The sequence below is a fragment of the Vanellus vanellus genome (assembly GCF_965231255.1).
Source record: "Vanellus vanellus genome assembly, chromosome: 26".
Lineage (NCBI taxonomy): Eukaryota > Metazoa > Chordata > Aves > Charadriiformes > Charadriidae > Vanellus > Vanellus vanellus.
Genome location: NC_138931.1, coordinates 5,626,833 through 5,649,538, shown reverse-complemented (window position 1 = coordinate 5,649,538; position 22,706 = coordinate 5,626,833). Strand labels below are relative to the sequence as shown.

The 22,706-nt window shown below is 45.8% G+C and overlaps 1 protein-coding gene and 1 long non-coding RNA gene across 2 annotated transcripts in view; both read right to left on the bottom strand.

The window, feature by feature from the left end:
• Window positions 1–309: 309 nt before the first annotated feature.
• Window positions 310–1,465, bottom strand: LOC309681769. Its single transcript, XR_014270064.1, has 3 exons — window positions 1,394–1,465; window positions 1,058–1,173; window positions 310–330 (listed from the first exon to the last, which is right to left on the bottom strand). It is a non-coding gene; the product is annotated as an uncharacterized lncRNA (long non-coding RNA).
• Window positions 1,466–3,127: 1,662 nt separating this feature from the next.
• Window positions 3,128–22,706, bottom strand: part of ANTXR1 (ANTXR cell adhesion molecule 1) — a gene marked incomplete at its 5' end in the record, with an annotated part of 107,302 nt that continues 87,723 nt past the window's right edge. The window contains one exon of the mRNA XM_082495638.1: window positions 3,128–3,471. Coding sequence (XP_082351764.1) covers window positions 3,199–3,471 — 273 coding nt within the window. The 3' untranslated portion in view covers window positions 3,128–3,198. The remainder of the gene's footprint in view (window positions 3,472–22,706) is intronic.

The window sequence follows — 22,706 nt, the reverse complement described above, 5'->3', positions numbered from 1 at the left end:
GGGGCCGGCATAAAAGGAGTATGATTTCCAAAAGCACGTGCGGTGCTTTTGGGAAGCCATTTTAGCAGCTACATTTAGGTCGATCCTTAATACGAGACCAGGTACAAAGTCCGCCACCAAACGTGCTCTAATTTTTCTCAGAACGTTAGCAAAGGTCCAGCAAAACCGATTCACTGGCAGCAGCGTGGGTGCTCTGCTTCGGCATCCAGTTGCCCCGCAGCAGAGCACCCGCTGTGCCCTGGCCACGTCCCACCCCGGCTCCAGGTGCAAAACTCTTTGCGAATGGATCGAGGGAGCGTAGATCCCGGAGCTCTAGTGCTTCAATTAACGCTATGTAAAATAGGTGTTCGTCACTACAGGAAATATTTGTACATTTATAAAAAAAAAAGCAATACAACCATAAAGAAAAAAATACAACAAGCACAGCTTGATACGATAACATGCCATGAAATGTCATTGGCTTTATAATAACTTACTACAACTTGAAAAATGTTCTTTTATCCACACTGGATAGGAAATGCTTCCATCTAACATATGGTAAGCATGCAGGAACAATATGTACAACAAAAAATTTGGAGTTTGCTTTTTATTCATAAACTGGATGATTACTTAGGGGGTATTTTAAAATTATGATTTTTCTAGCCTGATCTAGGTTTTATTTTGCTTCTTTAATACCCTGGGTTTTTTCCCTTAGTTCGGGGAGAATGAAGATTTCTATATACATCTGCAAGAAGTTAGCTTTAGTCATGGAGTATACACTGCTTTTATTTTTTTCCCCAGCAGTAGGTTTAGGTTTATTGGTTAATTGACACTTAAAAAAAAATATAAAATTCTCAATGCTGTATTGTTGAAAATCAATGATGTCATTTCCAAACAGTTTTTGAAATACTGAGGATCTGTTAAGAGAAATATCTACTGATCCCGTATTACACTATTCCCAGTTTTTATACCTTTCATCACAAAACCAAATCAAACAGCTATTGAACTAGATCCCATCCATCCCAAGAGGGAGTACAACCAAACTTGTGTCAGGGTGTTCAAAGCTCCCCACTCTCACCTGCCAATCACAAAGTCGTCGTCCTGAACTAACCATGGCCTGTAGCTGATACCATCTGCCATCGCAAGTAGCAAAACTGTTGGGTTTGCTCCTAACTGGGGACTGCTCTGTGCTGCCTGCAGACAAAACAGTGTTGTGGGTGAATTAATCGGCCTTTTTGCAGAACAGCCAGACGTGGCTGTAGATTGAGCCTTCAGATCCATCGTGACTGATGTATTTATGTCATCTAATAGATGACATGCGGACCTAGCGGTGGGTAATGCAGTTAGACTGTTAGAATGACAGTTAGAACGACTGTGAGTGTCACGGTAAGGGTTCATTCACAAATGTCCTTACCAAAAGGCTCCCAGGTCAAGTCTCCACTGAGTCGTCTTTGTCTGTTCCCTTTCCTCCTTGAGCACTTTTTTTCTTTTTCCTTTTTACTAGAATTAATATTTCCAACAGCACTGAAGTAAGTACTTGGCAAAGCATTTCTTTACCTGGTAAAAAATGACATGCTTATGAGGACCCTTAGATATTCATAGAACTGCAGCTACAAAGACGGTTTACCTCTTATGACTTCGCAATTTCCAGAGAGAGTCATTTCGTGAGAACTGATCCTGACAGTAAATCAGAGAGCCAGAGGTTTGACTGAAGTGCTGAGTGGATCTCCCCTATTTCTAGCACTGTGTCGCAAAGGCAGGTGCTCAGAAGGTTTGCTACAGGATAAAACATGTGCGTATGCAATATTGTGGAATACGGTGGGGTCCTGTGAAGGCGAGGAGAAAGCATGGAGAAATGCAGCCAGTGCATTTCTTGGAAGACTGATTCCCATCTTGCACGTCCGGTGTGTTGATTTTTGCTTTAGTCAACAACTGCTAATAGAAGGGATGTTGTTGAGAGTTGACAAGAGTGAGTAAGCACACTGGCTCTTCTTCACTATGAATTTGGAAGGCATCTGCTACTTATTCAGGAAAGGAAAACAAAAAATAGAAATCCACGTGGAAACATTTCTAGGGCGAAAGAATGCAATTTACAGAAAAAACACAAATGCATCAGTGGTAACCATTTCAAACTGACAATAACAAGGAGCCCAAGCAGACTGGATTGAGAGAAATCGATACACCTAACCTCTTTATATTCAGAAAAGTTCCTTTTAAAATGGAAACCAGCACTAAGTTACCCTGCTGAACTGCAGAGCTATTAACTAGATGGACATAATTAGTCTAAACTGAATGCAAGGACTCTTCTGTCAATCATGCCTTTCCCAGATTCCTTTGCTCAATTTTTATGAACTCCTCTGTCCCACTGGGACCACTGAAGGCTGACCTGTCACCAATTATTCCTTGTCCTCAGGGGATGGGGTCGAAGCCTTGTGACATACTGACTGGTTTATTTTTCCACGTAATTTGTTTTCCTAGTGGCACTCCATTTTCATTCACCTGCACTTCCACATACCAACATACGCAAATCCAGACACCAGAGACCTACCCCTTCTCCTTTCCGGACCCTCTGAGATGACAATACCTTCCCTTCTCCAGTTCGTGGTCCATGGGAACAGCTGCCTGTCATCAATTCTTTTCAGATTTACAAGGGTTTCTGTACTTGCAGACCTGCTATTGTCATTATTTGCTTGGCAGCTGGCACGTGAGCGAGATGTGATCAGCTTTCTGTCATACCTTGGGTCTTGTACCATGAAGTTTGTGCAGTTGTCTCCAGGTAGCTAGCTGGGATGTCTGCACTTGGAAGAGTCTTTTGCAGTCCTTCCCTGGGGATAATCTCCTTTCCGGAGAGGTTTAGTTATTCATTCCTTTTCTTCAATGTATCCTGGAATCACCATGGTAAGGCACAGGGAAGTGTCAGGGACAGAAAGGGGGAAGAGACTTGCTGAAACAGAACTCAAGTTATTTTTCTTGTTCCTGCAGTCTCTTGGCTTTTCTTGCTTCTATAGTTTGGTGGCACTGATGCACAAGGGCTTTTAAAAATAAAAGAAAACGAAAGGAGAAAGACGACTGCAAAGTCGTTCGTTCTGTTGTCACCCATTTCAAAAACGGTCCGGCTTCCTCTAGTCCCCCCCACCCCCCCAGAAGATGGATGTGATACAGTACTGCTGAAAAAGCCTCTCGAACACTTGTGGAAGAGATGGGAGCAAGGCCGACCCCCTAGACTGTTGGGCGAGGTGGGGGCCGAGATGGAGGGGGGGCCCGGTTGGGTGGTGGGGCTTGGGGCGGCGGGGGAAGTGGGGGAAGCGTGGAGGACGGGGACGGGGTGTGGGGTGTGGGCGAGCTGGGCGGAGGGGGGGTATAGATGGGAGCTGGGGGCGGGGGGTTGTAGATTGGCGCTGGAGGTGGAGATGACGGGGGGTACGCGTTGTTGAGCGGGTATTTGGGTGGGGCCTCTGTGTTCTTCACTCTGGTGAAATTGATGCAACGGCCCTAAAACAAAAGAGAAGAAAGTGGAAAAGCACAGTTACTGATAGAGGCAATGGCATCACAGCTGAGATACCTTCCTGGCTGCGTGCAAATCTGACATCGGTTTAGGTACTCCTGGGCACACCGCTTTGTTCCCTCTCTCTGAGAGATGGGTGTTATAAGAGCAAGTCCTGTGCTGCGCAGCCAAGAGGTTAAACAGTTTGTGTGGCGAAGGAGGATGAAATCCTCTCATACCGTTTTCTGACTCCAGGATCTTTAAACAGAGCATCAAGGACTTCCAAGTCGTACTGAAGATGCAAGAGCCAGCAAAAGCCGTTCCTATTCTTCAGAGCCGGCGTCTGAGTCAGTGCCGGACTCGTGGTCCCTGCCTCTACAGACGCCCCTTCCCAGACCTCAGTCTTAAACTTCCAACAGCACAAAATCTGGACTTGGCACCTTTGGAGCCTCTCTCTCCTTCAAACACCTGGCTTCGCTGTCCTACTTCTAATCATCTACCAAGCAGGCAAAAGGGAAGATTTGTTTAACTAAGACAGTTTCTTGCTCAGAATTTTTCCTGAAATACATCCATTCTTCATTAGGATGTCTTGATATTCTAGTGCTCGGGAGAAGCCAATAAACTGCTTTTCTCGCTCTTCGGTGCTAAGCTACAGTTTGTTGTACATTTTTAAACAAAACCTTTGCCCTCCGAGCTGTTCTTTTTCTTCCTCCTAAGTTCCACCTGCAAAAGATCCCACTGTAAATACTCAAATGTCAGAATCAGCACTATTGTATTATAGATTCATTCTTTTAGATATGAAATCATCCAAAAAAGGCACTAGAGGATTTCTGAGTCCATACTTAGTTTTTGGATTTGTGAGCCTGAGCTTATTTTCTGTTTTCCTCTTTCCTCTCCCAAAATAAATGTTTTTCCTTATGAAAAAATGCCAAATGGAGCATTGATTCCATGCAGGCTGGAGCAGATCTGCTGGGGTAACAACATCAGCCACATTGAATCCTCTTCTCCATGCTGTACCCAGCCTACGGACGACTCTCTGCAGAAGAGGGACCCAAAGTGAAGTAAGGGAGATGCTGGTAGGAGGGCAGAAGGGTGCTGGGGGAGGATTTGACAGGGATGAGAGGAGCTGGCCTGGAAGGGGCTGACACATAAAGAGACACAGACAGCTCCTCTCCAAGAGCTCTGCCAATTATATCATCATGCTCTGTGGATATGAAGAAACAGCTGTCTGAGTCTTAGCCGTTCAGCAGAGGAAAGTGAATTCCTTGCTGAAGCGATGAAGTATGCAGAGCAGCCCACAGCTGAGTGCAGGCTGTCTTGTGCAAACAAAGGTCATTTAAGGAAAACAAAGATTTCGCAGCGCCTTGAACTGCATCAAGTTCAAGATGAGAGCATCACCTCCGGGCTGCTCTGAGCACGGTGGCAGCTGAACCCTCGCTGCATGGCTCGGCCCTGGCCTTCCGTCAGCAGGAAGAACCTCTGGCTTCAACTCAGGCTCTCCTTGAGGAATCAGACTCCGGGGCAGAGCAGAGACCCATGTAATGGTCATGAATACACCCATGGCAATGCCCCTCCTCAAGGATTAATGCTCTCTCAGTTAAGGCTTGTCCTTACAGTGCGTCAAAAGAGAGGGTAAAAGGGAGGAGGGGGTTGACCATGGCTCCGTACGCTGCGCTACTGTTAGCATCTGTGCAGCGGGGACATGCTCTCCATCCCTTGCACAGGACAAAATGCCCATACAAAATGAAGTTCCAGAGCGGGCAATGCCCCTGGCCAGAAATGCCACACTCCCTCTGCAGCATTCCAGCATCCCCGGTGCTGGCCAAAAAGGGGGCACCGTCTGATAGGCAGAGGACAGCCAGAAATAAGCACACGACCGTCTCATCTCAGAGCGTTCCTGGTTCTATTTGCTCTTTGTGGGCTGGTGTCTCTGCTTTAATGTCATTTTAATGCACTTTGCTGTGATTTTAAGTAAATAGTGTTGGGCAGGCCTGCTGAGTGAGTGAAAGTGTGAACCCAAGATTAACCAATTCTATTCAGAAAAAAAAAAACCATGAGAATGTTTTTCTTGTTCTACTTCCACATCTCCCGCAATGCAACATTAGTAGTTTCAGACTATTACTTGCACTAGTTTTTTTTTCTTTATTTATGTTGAGAATAAAATAAACCCGAACAAAAAGCAGCAGTCCAGGAATCCCAGCCAGAGAACAAAAAGTTGCAATCGGTTTTGTGCGAAGAGATACTCTGTCTGGATGCTCCAGGGGTGAGGTTATGGTGCTGCTGATCCAAATGGAACTGAGCACCACCCTAAGAGCATTCAAGAGGATGCAGTGAGGCTCAGAAATCTTCGGGTTTGGGGCTGGGGCAGGCCTTGAGGACTAAAAGCCATCTAGTACTCACAGCAATGCCCGAGGCATGGTCCAAAATGGTAAGAGGGTACATCCTGTTCATCCTGTGCACTGGCAAAGATTTGACTTCTGTGAAAACTGGCTTGGATAGATCAGCAGGGCCATACCGTTGTATAGCTGCACTATGTTTACACTAGTTTTTTTTTGTAGTCGGGTACCACCTCGTGAGCCTGTGTCCATGAACTACTGCTTATATCCATGACTAATGGTAACTCGTTTTCTCCGGTTACAGGGTTGCTTTGAATTTAAAGAGTTCTTTTTTCAAACGTGATTAAATCTCCACTGTCCTTGATAACTGTGCTTTAACACGGGCCTGTTGGACACGCTGTCTGGTTTGAACAAGTAGTCAGACTGGAGTCTGAGCACCAGCTGCTCAGACGCAGACCACAGAACCGACAGCACAGGAGCGCAGACATGAGAGCCAGACTCGACCCAGAGGTAGCACAGCATGTAGCTGTACCGATCAGATACCTCTTCCCCATTCCCTTGTGCATTATGCTGGTCTAACTTCAGAGTTCAAACCTTCTTCCCTTTAAAACAGGATAGAGGATGCCTTTTTCTCAGCTCAAGCATGCTGTTCCCTCTCTCCTCCTATATCCTTTGCTCTGCAGCGCATTGACAGTGACCTGTTTGGCAACACTTTCTACTACTGTGTAGTAATTCTGCAGGGCATCCAACATGTGTGAAGGGCAGCTACACAGTTCAGGCCTTCTCCTCCTTTCACGTGAACTGACAGACCAAGGGAGTTCTTGTGTTTCATTGCTTGACATGTCTCTCACCCATGCAGATGGGGAGGGAGAATGCCAGACAGGAGTTTTCAGTCCAAATGGACTGAAATGGACTTTGGCAGCTACCCTGCCTTAGAGGAGATGGAGAAGCCAACAACTCCCAGGGGAGGAGGACTGTCAGATTGAATGACAAGGAGATATCCAGGAAACAAATTACTATGCCATTGCACAGAAGAGGCAGAAAACATTTTACTACTGCCCCGGGTACAAATGCAAAGCAGACCCAGGAGGATCAGCTATTTTAACCAAAAAGCTGGACGTTAAACTGGTCTCTAATCTTGTATCTAGCAATACGATAACAGACACAGAAGTGCAGAGGTTGCGCTAGCCAGAGAGTGACCACAAACAAGTAATCCTAGAGCTCTGGAAGACCCAGCTTTCTCTGAAATGCATGGCAAGAGATGTGTTTTCCCACCTGCACTTACCAGAAGGGGGCCCTGATTCACAGCTGGGCTTTGTACCGTGCAATTGCAATTGAAACATAAAACATCAGCATCATTGACCTACTCCATGGTTCAGTGCTGTTTTATCTGGAAAACTGTCTGGATGAAGGTCAAGTTGGCCGGCTAATCACCCATCCATTCAAGCCTTTACAGGGCTCTCCATTGCCAGCACAGTTCAGCTCATCCCAGAGGTAACAGAAGTTGACGTGAGCAGTAACAGACCCTCTAAATATATGGGCCCAAATGCTTTATGCAGCTTTGGGATCTGGATGCAAAACCAGAGTGAATGTCTGAGGTACTACAGGTGAGTGCAGGATCTCTCTATGATCAGTGGAAGCATAAGGACCTTTGCATGACTGTGATTTTAGGAGGGTCTTAATGGCCACCAGTTAGCACCCCTCTTGGCTGCCCACCAAGGTTTATCAACTCATTTAGGTGTCTAAATTTAGATGGGGTGGATGTGGAAGACGATGGCAGAACATCCAGGAGGCAGGAAATGAACCCATGCTACTAACAACTAAATGAACTAAATGCTACTTCGGATCCTTAAAACAGAAGTCACATTTCATCCCAGGAGAAAAAAACTCCTTAACCAGATTATACCACCACTTTGAGAATCAGAGGAGTCAATTCTATTAGTCTTTCTAGCAGGGAGACAGTAGTTGGAGACACAGGCTGTCTGAACATAGGGAACGGGCTGTATATTTAAAGGCTGCTGTGTTGAACGCCTTGGCTAGGTTTTGTTTCCCTTTCTGCAGCCACAACGCTTCAGGGGGGAGAGTCACAGCTGTGCCTCAGTAGAGACAATTGAAGCAATATGGAGACATTATTCGATCTGAAATTTAGTGGAATCAGCAAACTCAGTGAGGGCAGTTCACTCTTGCATTTTATGTTGTTTTTCTAGAGTACTGCTCGCAGGCATATGCATAATGAATTCTACTTGGCGTGGCCTTGCTCTTTCACCTTCGACAGCTAATTGTCTTAGGGATGAAAGCGGGCAGCACTGCCTTTAGGACAACAAAGCACTCGGCCGTGGGAGGCTCATCTCCTCTGACCGCAGCCTCTCCCTGCGAGCTCTTTGCATGCGGAGTGCTGTAGGGTTGCACACTTGATCCAAGCTTTTCCTTTTGTTCTTCACATCTGGTTGACTGAGAAGCGCTGCCAGGGTTGAAAGAGAAGGGTGGGATGTGGGGTGAGGGGGACATTAGGCTACTGAGGTTGTAGCACAGGGTGGCAGTTGCTGAGCATTCAAGAGAGCGAGCTGGAGCATTTGTGTCTTGGACACAGCTGGCAAGCAGAGGCGCAAAGAGAAGCAGACGCCTCAGCCAAGCTGTGGCATTTCCTAGGAACTCCACAGCCTTATCCAAGCCACTTTGCACCTCCTCCCGCCTCTCTTTCTGCTTTTGTCTGAGTCTGGAAACTAACTGGGAGAGGGACTGTCACTTAGAGCACAGTGCGCAATGACCCACCCAGACTTCTACCTGCACAGAGACATTGACTGGGATTCGGCATGTTGAATCCAGCTGTGGGGAGGATGGACCTTTCTCTTGGGACACGGCAGTATTTCTCTTTTCTCTAACTAGCTAGCTCTCCAGCCTCCATCACAGCAGGACTCAAAGTAGGAGGAAGCTTTGTTCTCTGTTTCATTTCTGCCCCGCTCTCTGTGGTTACAGCTGTTCAGGGTGAGGCTCACACATGGCACAGCGGAAAGGTAATTTCGGATAGGGAAGGCAGTCCCAGAGCAGTGGCGTGCCCTCCACGGTACTGAAAAGATATCTCTAACAGAGGTGGATGGAGCACATTTTTCTGAAGTGAAGATGAAAAATGTTTCTGTTTCTCTTGGTTTCCTATCAAGCTGGAATTAATACCTGGAAAAATATCAACATTTTAAGATCATAAAATGCTGGGACTGGCTTAAAATGCTGGGGCAGGTTTAAAGAGAGGCACTGGAAAAGATATGATCCTTAATGTTGTTTTGTATGGGTCATTAGTAATTCAAACTTTCCGTAAACAATATCCTGGTTTACCCTGCTGTTATAAGAAAGAGGAGAGAGAAATAAGAATAAATATAGAAATGAAGAGTAGAGAAAGAGAAAGGAAGAGAAAAAGGAAGAGAAAGAGAGGAGAAAAAAAAATATGCAAAAATTAACCTGTGATTTGATACCTGATTCCGAATCAAGCATGTGCAAAACCTTGTAGGAGACACTGGCCAAATGAGTAACAGGCAAACATTAAATATATGCAAGAGTTACCACTGGTCTCTGCAAAGAGCTGATTTACTAAACTATAGCTACTTTAAAAGCAAAGCACATAAATGGATGAAAGAAACTAAGGCTAAATTCTCCCAGCCAAACCCTCCCTACCAAGAATCCCGGGTGCTTGATTTGAATTCAGTCCAGGCATGGAACTTACACAGACATCTGTGAAGGTGATGAGTGGGGAGAGAAGAAGAAATACAGAGTGGAGAGTCACAGTGGATCTGATAGCAGCTCCGAGCCCCCCCGGGAGAGGAAGGCGGTAAGCTGGCAGTTTGCCTGTCCGCAGCCTGCAAGAGCCAAACAGCACAGAGCTCATGCTGCCTCTCCTGTGGCTACAGAGAAAAATTGCCTATAGCCAACGTGGTGTGGATCCCCTCTTGCGAAAGTGATCTTTGCATTGGGTACTTTACAAAACCTCTCTCCAAAAATGCATCCCTTTGTGTCCGGACAAAGGTGATACTGGGAAAAGATCAGGGTGAGAATAATCAATATCTGCTTCCCACCAACATTTCATCCTTTGGGAAAAGCATTGCTTGGGGAGCTCTTGGGTTCCCAGGGAGTTTTGCTGTGCTGAACCCCTGTCAAGATAACCACCAAAATACCAGGCGGCTTCTGCTACGTGGTGGGATTCTACGAGCCTGAAATATTCCTGCTTGCACGACCTGAGCTGGCAGCATGCTGCCTTTTAAATCACACGAGGGTGTCTGGAGACGGTTTTAGGAAACTGTTAACTAGCTTCTGGGTTTTGTTAGCCAGCCCCTCTCAGGGAGCTCAGTCTGTGTGGAGTACGCTCAGTAATGCCAGGAAACACTGCCTCCTGCAGCAAGCACACTAATTAGACGGCTACCTCTGTATCTGTTAGTCACCAAACAACTATTAAAACTGTCTCATTTTGTGATAAAGCATCACTGCAACAAAACCATTCCCATCTGTGTCTCGTAACTAAATACAGAGCCTCAAACTCAGCGTTGCTCATAAAACCTACCATCCCTGAGGTATTCCTGCCACCTTGGCCACTCAATAACAAATTGGAGGCTTGACCTATTTTCTCCCAAAATTAAGAGGAAGACTTCTGTTGAAGATGGTCACTCTAACGGGATCTGGTGTCTTATTGCAGAGGCAGCCCTGAAAACTACGTACCATTATGGTTTACCTTACAAGACCTTGTGAAAAGTACTGCAGCGTGATAGTTTGGAGCAAGGTCCAGAGTTTTCTGTCAGGTCTCAGTACTGCGCACCATGCTGGGTTTGAGTTTCTAACCCCCAAGAACAGGGTGGTACCAAATGGTGTTTCCTTCTGAAGCCAGTAAGGAGGTGGGATTTACCCCAAATAAGAATGATAAACACATTATCAAAACGAGTGACAAGTGATCTTACACACGGCCACTGAACTCCAGTTATATCAGAGGCATTTTCCCACGTGGCAGACAAGCATCCTGTCTAAATTCAGAAAGAAAAAAAAGCAGAAAAACTACCTTTCTTAGACACCTTGATATGGTTTGGTCTATTCGGACGTTAGAGCAATGATTTGTATTTATATGATCCTGTTCTGCTCAAGCAACCCAAAACCAGGATACAGTGAAGAATAGAGGAAACTACTTTAAACGCCATGAAGTATTGCAATTTTCGCAATCTTTCACAGAATTTGAAATAAGTAAGAGCTTATTTAGAGTACCAGCTCAGTCACGTTGGCTTATGACTAAAGCTCACATATACCTATGTATATAGCACTGTGTATCTGAGGGCCCCCCAGTACAGAGAGTGGTTCTGCCAATTCAGCCTCCGGTTGAAATCTTACTCACAAGCTTACTCATAACTTCTCGTCTGTGCCTGGCTCTTCAGACCTACCACAACCCAGATAATACCCATCGCTCTGCCAGCCTCTGGTCCTTGCTATCTGTAATGACACGATGCAGGGCTGAACCAGCTGGAGAACCTACTGAAAAGAAAACATTCAGAGTAAACTCCTACAAAAAGTGAAACAAGATGATACAGGCTTCTACCTTGCCAAATTCGAGCGTGGGAATGAGCTTAATAGCCTCAATCTTTGGCTTGTTCCGGAGTTCGGGAGCGTGGCTTTCAGTGACTAGCGGGCATTTGTATGTCAGCAAACAGACCTGATTACTTTTGCAGGAGCTAATTCTGGCTTATTTACGCTGTGGGATGGGTGTCATTTCCAGGAAGATCTGGTCATTCTTCCCATTGTCTTTCTGGAAAGAGGTAGCTAGTCTTGGAGAAATGCTGAGTGACACATCAAAGCCACTCTCTCACACAGGACTGTAATCTTTCATCTGGAGGTTGAATAACAAAGCCTACTGGGTATGAGGAAAAGGGAGAAAATTTCAAATGAAAAATGAAACGCTTTGTTTTGGCAGTGATAACTGGAACAACTAATCAAGGATAGTGGTAAACATCCCTCTGGAGAGGAAGAAAGAGCCCGCAGGATCTATTCTTCCAGAAATTGGTGATCTGGGGAGGATCTCTCACGGTGCAATTTGTCTTTGGGCAAACAAGACAGGGCATGGTTCAGGACAGGACCTTCCATGATGTAAATGTGAGAAGAACACAACTCAATGGCTGTTTTCACGTTACATCCCTCAGGAAAACCACCCTATGCAGGGCAGTGCTAATGGCTCGAGGAAACAGGAATTTCTGCCCGCTGAATACTGTCCTACCAGTATTTAGCGGGAAACAATTCCCCTCCCTGCAATCCCTGTCTGCTAGATTTGCCTTGGCTTCTGAGGCAGGTCTCTGAGCGTCAATGCTAAAGGCTTAATCTTGTAATTCTGTCCAGGGGAAATTTTGCCCTGGATTGAGATCTGACTGGGATGCTCCCCTTTATGAGCTGGCGACTCCCTGCTACAGAAACAGAGGGCCGGCAGTTCACGAGCCAGCTCTGTGCTTGGGTTTTGCAGGAACGAGCAGTCTGCTTTGCCGTAGTCCTGCAAGCTGATGAGCGGATCACCGGGCTTTTGGCTTTGGAGCTGTTAGTTCCAGGAAAAAGAGCTAATGTTTAGGTTAACTTTTCCATGGTTATTAATGGAAAACCACACAGCAACAGTGCGTGCGGAAAGGCTACAATTTTGTTCTCAAGCTCTGCAGCCTATTGACAGAAATCTGCTCGCTTAGACTTAACCATGGGTTAACAATAGCTCCTTATTAGCACCTGTGTGGTTTTGAGTCTGCGGAATGAAGAATTATCAAGCAGCAGCAACAGAACAACCTATAGGTGTGTGGGGGGGGTGACTTGGGAGTCCACACTGCTGGTTTTATTCGCAGATCTGAAAAGGGAATGTGTCCCAGTGTTTAAAGCAGGGGAATTTGAAATCATATCTCCTGATTTTTTGTTCTTTGTTTCAGAGGTTTCTATTCATGACACTGTGAAACAGCGTGGTGTGAAATCACACAATTACCTTAAATCTGAACTTCCTTATCACTAAAATAGACTCCTAATTCAAAATAAGAGAGGACTCAGGGGACTTTCCAGGGGGACAGATTTTGCTCATGTGCTTTGTGATATTCATAGTTAATCAGTAATACCTGATACGCCTTCCCCATATTACCATTCATCTTGGCTACGCTATAACGAAACATGACTTTCAGTGAATTCATTGGAGGTTTGTGTGGCAGAATTTACTCCTCAGTATCCAATTATGAGCAAATAATTACGGCTTTGGGGATGTTTTCATTGGCCTTGTCCACTCCAAGCAAAGGCCCAGGCTAACTGCCACATTCCTTCTGTATTTTTTGATATAGCTCTAATAATGCAGCCTTAAGTTAAAAACAGTATTCCTGTGTGCCAGCAATACTTAATGGGCTTCACAGTTCCTCATGAACCTGCTAACGGCTGAGTTTATTGCAAGTGCATAATGGCTGACGACCAATCCTTGGTGCTAACACTGAAATAAATTGCCTTTGTGCTCCCCCCAGTTTGTAAGTCGCTGGTGGTACGGGGTGGGCCATGATTTACCCAGTATAGGTGCCTACTGCTTGTAGGGACGTACAGGAAGGGGTTCCTCATTACTGGGAGAGTATTGCACTCCCCTTTGAAGGAGACCGGGCTTTGCTTGGCCCCTTGCCATGGGCAAGGAGTGGTGCGCACAGCACAGTACCTGCAGGCTTTAGCGGGACACCAGTCACAGGAGAGGAGGGAGGGAGGGCTGAAGCCCTGGCACCAGAACTGCATTGCATAAAGCAGCACAAGGCCAGCAGGGGTTACGCCAGCCACCCACGCACGGCGGCTGCTGCCCCACCATGCACCACCGTGTCTCTTTATGGCTCTTCCAAAGTGCCCCTTACATGGTTGGAATTTGTACGTGTATTAACGGATCAGGAATCAGGGCTCTGCAGTCATTAGGACTTACACGCGTGTGACGCCAGGGATAGCTGTTGTGCTTCAACCCGTTTGTTGTGTGACACACTGATACGCTGTGAGCCACTCTACCAAGTATCCCACTCCTAGACCTGCTGCGCCTTTGTCTTCACAATTTCCATCCTAAATCTTCAATCTGACCCTGTTTGCTCTTTTTGCACTTCATGCAGGATATTTGCCCCAGGATGGGGACCTGACTGGGGAAAGCCAAGGATTGAATTAATCTGTAAGACATCCCTGTCAGTGCCTTGGACTACAGGTAAAGCATCTGCTGTCGGTGCTTTTGTTTCTGGGTGGTTTTGCATGCCTAACAAGTCCCTGAGGGCCCTCTGATCGCTGATGTAAGACCTAGGGTTCCCCTCACCAGTTCTCAGTGCAGATGGACCCAGACACAGTCCAAATTTTTCAGCTGGGGCTGCTGCTTATTTTCAGGAATTTATTGCCATCCCACAGGAAACAATGACCTCGCTTTCCCATAAGGAAAAGGAGAGTAAGTCCAGCGCGCTGCTGGAAGCTGCATGAGGGAAACACAACCCAAATGCATCATCAACATTCACTCAGCAAGAAACGTGCATGGGAAAGATGGGTTTTCTAGACAGCTGTCACAAGGTGATTCTCTCTGCATCAAAATCCTTAATTCTTCTGTTAAAGCACTTTCACTTCCTAGGTTTTTACTGATTTCTAAGAACCTAAACACCTACTGAACAAGTTTGCATTTTTTTTTCTGTGAGAATTTACATACCTGGATGCTTTTCTGCATCCGGTCTCCTGGGTTTTGCAATTCTACCCCCAGAGCAGAGCATTCTTATCATTGCACTGCTCCAGTAAGGGTCTTACCCCAATAGTTATTTCATTCACCCCACAGCTGCCGAACTACTCACTCCACGCAGAGGAAAATTTGAACTGGGCTGTTCCATTGGCTTGTTTTGCCTTCTGCTCTTTAAAACAAACTAGGAATCCCTTTTGTTTCTCAGCTCGTTATACCGAAGGCTGCCCTTTCCATGAGCCGCACGCAGGAATATCCTCCGAGCAGAGAGCCGGCTCAGTCCCTCACTGCTCTGGAAATCTCAAGTCAACACTTAAGTAGGCTCATTTCTTGCCTCAGTTCAAAACACACTTTACAGTAAAGCTCAGCACTTGTGATGGTTTCAGTGCTGTACTAAAATCTGGACAAATGCTGTTTTGTACAGTTTCTCTGCGGAGCAAAAAGCAGTTGTGTGTTTTGGGCTCGGGCGGGTGAGTGGGGAAGAGGAACCGGAGTGGAAACACAAGCACCTGCCTTTGTATCAAGAGGGCAGGTGGTACTGAGTTAGATGGAGAAACCCACATTACCGTCTAAGTGCTCGCACATCTGTCCTCTGGCAAACAAAAATATTTTCTGCAAGTTTATGCACAGTTAGACACACCTGACGGTCTAATTCCCTGTTCCACGAGTCCAGAAGAGTATTGCTCTGACCCAGCGAGAATTTTGCACGCTCCTTCTCCTACGGCCCGACCTCCAGAGGCAGTCCCTGCTCCAGGCTCTAACACACGTGCACACACACACACACATATTCCGTTTAGGCTGGAACTCTGCACTGTTCCTTCTTTGGAAGCTGCATGGGAGATGTGCTGAGGGAGAATGAACTAGCAAGAAAAGTTGTTCTTTGTGGTTAAAGGAAGATTTGAATTACATCAACAGATTATTCCAGCTGGTGTTGCAGATCCACTGTTTAGCATTCCGACAAATTAGTACTGCCACATTGTCTCAGTGTTTCTCGCTGTATCTGTCTATACTTGCCCTTGCCCCTTGCCTCAAACAAGGCTGAGATTCTGGTTTTATTTTACACCTGTACAGCACTTGGGACAATGGGTCTGATTAAACCCATGCCTGGCGCATATGAATACACCACTGTAACGAACAAGGAGCGAGGCCCCAGGCTCTGGCAGCACTGTCCCTCCCTCTTTAGCTCAGATTTAATTTCCTTCCATTTCAGCAGTGTGGGGAGTGAGAGACAAGTAGTTATTTCCCAGATAGGTCTTTGCAAGTACACAGCTTTCTCCCCAAGACAGGGGAAGTCATGGAAAGGAGACTTTGTTTTCTGAGACTTCGAATTTGCCAGAAATAAAGAGACATGTTCCTCAAATGGCACAGCAGCCAACGCTGTACTATTAGCATCACGTTGTAAGCATGTGAAGCCACAGGCCACTGTGCAAACCCCCACACATACCTGCAGATACAGTTGTCCCTCCCCGCAGCCATGGCTGTGGCTAATCCTTTAAATTTATGACTGAGTTCCAGCCATTTTCACTAATGCCTTGGGAAAGAAAATGTATTAGCCTCATTAGAGGCCAGGAAAAGCCTCTGAGAAATGAAGGACGATTCAGTGGCTTGGCCAAGGTCACTCTGTGTGTCAGCGGCAGAGACTGGAGCGACTCTAGTCTTCAACTCCAGTCTAGTGCCCAAACCTCAGATGTCCCTGCAGCCATCTGAGAATAGCCCACAAACCTCTGGCTCAGCTGGACATCTTAGACCTAGAATTATAACAGCAGGTTGCAAATTAAAAGACCTATCCATCTCTAGGCTTAAGACTTTCAGACCGGTATTGGCTGGGGTCGGACAGCTCTCCACCATCCCTGCTGCACAGCCGGGTAGAGGGAGGTCCCTGCTCAGCAGCGCTGCAGCGTCTGCTCCGGTCACTCTCCAGAAACGCAGTGGGACTCCACAGGCAGGAGCAAGTCCTGGCTTTGCAGAATTGGGCCCTTCACAGAAAACGGTCATTTGGGATGAATGGCTGATATAATCCAGAGTGGTCACCTGAAGTCCTTAGGCTGCACAAAACATTCACAGTGAAGCCTGAAATCAAGTGTTTTTAAGGTTTTGGCATTTCACTGTAATATGAAAACATTAGTGTGATCATAGGGCAGAGGGAGTTTTGTAACTTTTTGTTGAAAAACAGTGCTTTTCTGTAGTGAAGATTCATGCAGTTCGGCTGTAAATTTGTCTTATTTCATACTCTTGACTGTTCTGTTTATATTAAGATCGGGTTTTTTTATGTCCGCATGTGAACACACACACACACACACACACACATTCTTCCTTTCATAGTAAAAATAACAATTGCGATTACTTTAATGGGGACATTTTCTTGTATTTTGTAGCCTCATCCTCTCGTCTAACTAACCACAATTTGTACCAGAACTGCATCACTGAGATCTAACAAGATATAAGCTCATATGATTTCCCCAGTAAGCTTGCAAAACTGTTCTGAAAAAGCTCCTCTCCCTTCATCTTTGTTAAATTAGGTAGGATAGCTCTCTACACATAACTGCACATGGTTTTGTTGTACTTTTTCTCCATAATTATACCCACCTATATTTACCTATGCCAACACAAAATGAAAATGCAATTAACACAATGCAATAAAAAATTAAAATATAATTTGCTCCCAGATTGAGTTGTTCCTGGCCAAGTCTGAGCTTGAAACACATTTTAATAATCTCCTCAAATTCCTGACAGAACAATGTTTAGCAAGGAAATGGAACTGACACTCCAAAGAGATGCTAATTATTTGGATCCTGTGCTTAGTAACAATTTGCACAAATAAGCATTCCCTTACTCCATTATAAAAGTGATAAAATTATAAAAAAAAATAAATTTTTTTTACATCACCCCATCTGATGATGTTTCAAATGTAAAAATAACCTCATTAATGCTGACAAGAATGCAAACCTAGTCTCTAGAAAATGTGAGAAGACCACAGGAATCCCATGTGACTCTGACTTCCTTGTCTTATTGGAAACATCTGTGTCCATTGGTAAACTCAGACCACTTCCAGGTTTGACTCCAAAAAAAAAAAAAACAAAAACAAACAAGAATTTCACAACCTTTTTGTGCATCTCAGCCCCTGGGTACACTTCGAAACAGTTCCTGAACATCCCTCTCTTTTCCTTTTCCTTTGGGATAAACCATACATTTTTAAAAGCCTTCTGCAAACCAGACCAAAATTTGCTTCATGGTTTGTTCCTGCAAATGCAGACAGGCCGGTGGCCAGTTGGTGCAGATATAACACCACACTGTTCAGGACCTGTTGTTGGTGTCCAAAGCCACAGCTTTCATGGAGCCATAGAGTTCAAAGCCGGGTAAGACTGGCTCAGGCTGCTGTCACGCCATGGGCAGGCATCCTTTCTGGCCATTCTCCTTGAAGAGGTCCCAGCTCTCTGCTGTCCTGAAACATCTAACCCTGTATCCCGCACTCACTAGTCAGTTACTTCTATCACTGTAGCTTTTGCAGTGAAGACACAGTCCTAGTACAGGGCATCCCAACCTTGGTGAAAGGGGTCAGGGCGGGAACAGCCAAGAGGCAAAGGGAAGGGATTGTCTGAAGCCACACAGAGGAGGAGGACTGGAATCTAAGCGTCAGTCCCCACATTATGCGCTGCAATGTATACAAATTGCAAACTTACTAGTGACTACCCTTGTTATACACTAACGTGAACTTCAGGGCAGGGGACATCTCTCTTGAGAATTTGTATGGTACCTAGGAACTGCGTGGGCTACAGCAGATAAACTGACAATTAGTCAACACAGTGTTTGAAGCCGAATCCATGGTGCATTCTACGCAAGCAATCTTTTTGAACAGCTCAGCTAATGTGCTGGCAGTGGATAAAGTAACTGATTATAGCAAGGGATTGCTTATATATGAAAATGATGTAACCCTGGGATTAAGTCCAATTCCTTTTCAGGCTCCAAAGCAAACAGAGATGCCTTTTGGTTATTTTTCATCTGGCTTCACTTTTTTTATGTTGACCAGTGGGTGAATTAAGGTGCCCATTTGAGAACACCAGGAGCCTGAAAATCTGCTTCTTTCTTTTCTTCAGGAAAGAGAAGGAAGGAGGTACAAATTGCTTTCAAAATAGCTCCTCCTCGTAGCTTTTAGGAATATCATATGGTCAAAGGCTCCTGTCTGCAAATTTCAGGCTCGTCTTTACTAGCCATAAATTTCGCCTGCAAAGGTTTGACTATTTATCTAGCCTGAGAATGCACCATGTGGTAGGTTTTCAACCCGGTGGCTCCATTTGAGGCTGCTGGTTACCATAGGATGCTTTGCTAATCACTGGTTCTCTCATTCCCAGGGCACGTCCATGCTGTAAAGACTGCTGCAGCGGGCAGTCTGTATGTAGCTGGCAGCGTGGGCATGCTAGTTTGCTGCTAAGTAACTCTGAAGTGTTTGTTCAGCCTGTGTTGTGAAGTCTACACTTAGCGGCTGCACGGTATGATTGAAAATGAGCTAGTTAGTCTGAAACTCCTCTGGGTGACTGCCAGGTAGACGAAGCCGAGCAGCCAGCCCAGCCTGCACTGCCTGGCATTCCTGCAGAGGACCTGGGAGAGGAGTGGTGGGTGGCCTGGTCCCCTACGGCACAGCAGGTAGCACACACCACAGTGCCCTGTGAAAGGACAGCATCAGGACGAAGTTGGGCAGTCAGGAAAAAGCTGGAGAGCTGAAGCTGCCCTGCCTTGTGCAGCAGCACCTCAAAGCCCTGCATCCGACTCCCTGAAGCTTCCTATCTCCTGCGACCGGCAAGGCTGGGCTTACACCAGTGCAGCAGGGCTGAAGTTTCAAACCGACTGTGTCTGCACTTTAAAACCACCCAACTGCCTTGGAGTTGTGAATACCAGCTCTGATGAGCCCCTGTTGCTGACAAGCTGGGTAGAGCAATCCTTTACCTGCTTCCCAGCAGAACAGGATCAAATCTAAATTTGCCAGTGGACAGCTATGTCAACCCACAGACTTGCCACCATTCACTCATGCTGAAGATTTTGCAAGCTGGTGACGACCAAGTCGATCCTTGCTGCGCCCCTGGTCCATTCTGCCTGGGCCAAAGGAGCTGTTTGGAATCACACGGAGAGGCCGTAGGAATTTATAGGTGAGCTCGCCACTGCCAAAACAACTCTGACAGCTCTACCCCGCTGGCTAATCTTTAGCACTGGGAAACCCAACACCAGAAACACATGGCTGGGAGAGCATTTAGGTGTCCGTGTGTGAATGTGCAGGGCTGCCATGGTGTGGCTGCCCTCCACAGTGCTTTCCTTCAGCAGCTCCTGCACTAGGAACATCTAACCCTGTGGATACAGCCAGTTGGCCTCTGTCTGCATGTTAGGTCAAGGAGGTGACGTGCCATATCTCAGAGCACCATGTCAAAAGACACCTTCCTCACACTAGCTGTCAGCCATCGGACAGACCATATGCTTGGTCACATTCCTGGCGTGTGACCAGGTGTATAAATGTGCCTGCTAAGTGACTCAGTGCTCAGGCCACGCGTCCATCACAAAAGTGGTCCTGTCTCAGGACAGCAAAGGGTTAAAAGGCTGTTGCTGTGAGTGTTGTTGCAACCTGGGGAGATGCCAAGAACTATGTCCCAGGTTGGATGAAGGAAATGATGAACAGGTTATTAAACTTACATTATCAAACATCCACTTCAGAGGAAGGGCTGTGTTTATAAGTAATCCCGAGACCCTCTCAATTGCGATACTGGTGAAAAGGCTCCAAGCTCATGGCAGGGATTGGATCCAAGCTCACAAAACCAACCCTGACTTCCCGAGTCGGGGATTGTGGGCACACAGTTGTTTGCAGGGGGAGAAATTTCCCATCATTTCAGTGCAACACACCCAAACCTTTTCTTTTGCAACACTGTTGTAAGGACACAAGTTTCATTTCGAAAAAGATTTTCTGTGGAATTGCTCCTTTTCCTTGATATTTTTTCTTGCAAGGAAATCAGACTGTTCACACTGACTCAGGACTATCTGCACTGAAGGCACTGACAGCTGCAGTCAACGCTGGCAGATGTTTCCCGCAGTCGTCCCCAGCAATTCAGCACTGACCTTCCCACTGGATTTCCAATCACACCAACACAGTAATGTGTTTTATGAGATAATATTTGATGTTTGCTGACCTGGGAGAAGCAACTAGCCGCCTTAAGGTAGCCTGAATTGTGCAGCCTTTGTATCCTAAGGTTTGGACATGCATTTAAATTTCTCTTAGAAGAACAGTGGCGCAGAGAAGAATAGAGGTAGATTGGCAGGGATCAACCAGGGCTCAGTCTCCTTATTTTGTGAGGTGCAAATTTTGCAACTATTTCTGCAACCTTTTGCTTTTCTTTTTGACTAATTTGTCTCCCAAGGCACAGTTGTAGATTGGGGTAGTTCAATTAACAGCAATATTGCCTCATTCCTTCCCAGTCCCCTGCACAAAAGCTTCTAAATGTTGTAAAGCCAACCTTCCTACTGTCCAGCAAGGTAAAATCACTTTCTACATCTACAAAGGAGAAAGCGAGGTATGACAGACTAAAACCAGCATTCAAATCACGGAGAATGTCTACAGCAAGATGGGGGATGACTCAGAAATCTTAAAGCTGAACCCAGTGCTTGAAAGCTAGATTCTTCTCCTGACTTCAAATCTGAAGTAGGAAAAAAACCCCACATTTTTGCTGAATAGGGGAGGGGAAAACCATGCCTAATTCTGCCATTTCAGCTGTGTAAACTAATGAATGTCATTTTAGTGTTTTACAGTGAGTTCTCATATTGGTTTTGCTGGTACTGTTGGGAGTGACATCACCTGGTAGTTATGTCAGTACTGTAAAGGAATAAACATAAACTGCTCTCTTAAGTCTGAAAGTGATTAAAAACATCAAGAGGGTCACACTTGGTTATTCAAAGAAGACAAACACTCAGGCTCATAGTTGTGTTTACACGAAGGAAAACAAATGTTCTAAGAGCAGTCTACCCTCACAGAAAGTCGGGGAAGCACTTCATATCTACACAGGAAAGTGCCCAAACATTTGCAACCCTCCAGGAGTCAGCTGGAGAGAAACAGGTATTTCAGCAGCTGTAAGCCGGGCTGCATTTTCAGCCAGCTTCTCTTTCACACTAAATTATACTTGCACTCAAGTCAGAGATCCTTTATAGCACAGCAGAATCATAAAGAGCTTAGTTTACTTCAAGGCTGGATCATATAACACCTATATGGGCTATTTCTGCTATTGCTCATGCTGACAGGACACAGAACTGCACGTCTAAGAGATACATCACCGAAAGGGATGGAGCCTGCTGGCAGTTGCACTAATATAAATTGCTGCTAACTGTATCGGCTTCAGTTAAACTGCTCTGGATTTGCCTGAGCAGAAATGGAAGCGGCATCTTCCATGTAAATAATCTTAGCTTGTCAAGTCAAAAAAATTATTCATAGAATAGGCGTTCTTCAAACCCTGATTTCTGTGGGAAAACTGCCAGGCATTAGCAGTCTGTACGTTCTGACCTTTTCTCCCAGAAATCAGTATCACGGTCAGTGAGGATATTTTAGCAAGTCCTTCCCTTGAAGCAATAAAATATTAAACCTTTTTATTCACAAAAGTTAATTGGTGCTGCATTCAATGGAAAACCTTATAGGGAGCCAAATGTTACAGAACTATGATTCTCCACCAAAAAATTACATTGCTCTTTCACGTGCAGTTGAGTTTCTTGAAGCCTTCACAATGCTACACAGTTACTTATGCTTTGGGCCAAATATATTCCTGAAGCAACTCCAATCTCCTTTGTTGATTTATGTCAGAGGTGTGTAAAGCGACTGCATAAGACATTAATATAACGGACATCGTTCACTACGAGGTGAATATGGATGGGGGCTCAGAAATACTGAATCTCCACCCTTGGAATGGGAGCAGCCCTGGGCAACTGGGTGTCACCATCTAAATTTCAAGGAGCTGGGGGATGTCTTATGGCTACCCCAGGGATTCCAGTTCACCCACGTTGTGTACCTTGAACACACACTGAGTTTGCAATGCTGAGGTGCAGCTCCCACTCTCCCTTCCCAGCTGCGTGTCCCTGCCTGTCTGCCGGGCGCTCAGGGCTGAACGCAACACACAAGCGTGTGCTGGCCACTGCAGGGCTCCACTACGCACCTCTAGAGATAGTTCGGGGTTGCAGTCCTGAAATTACT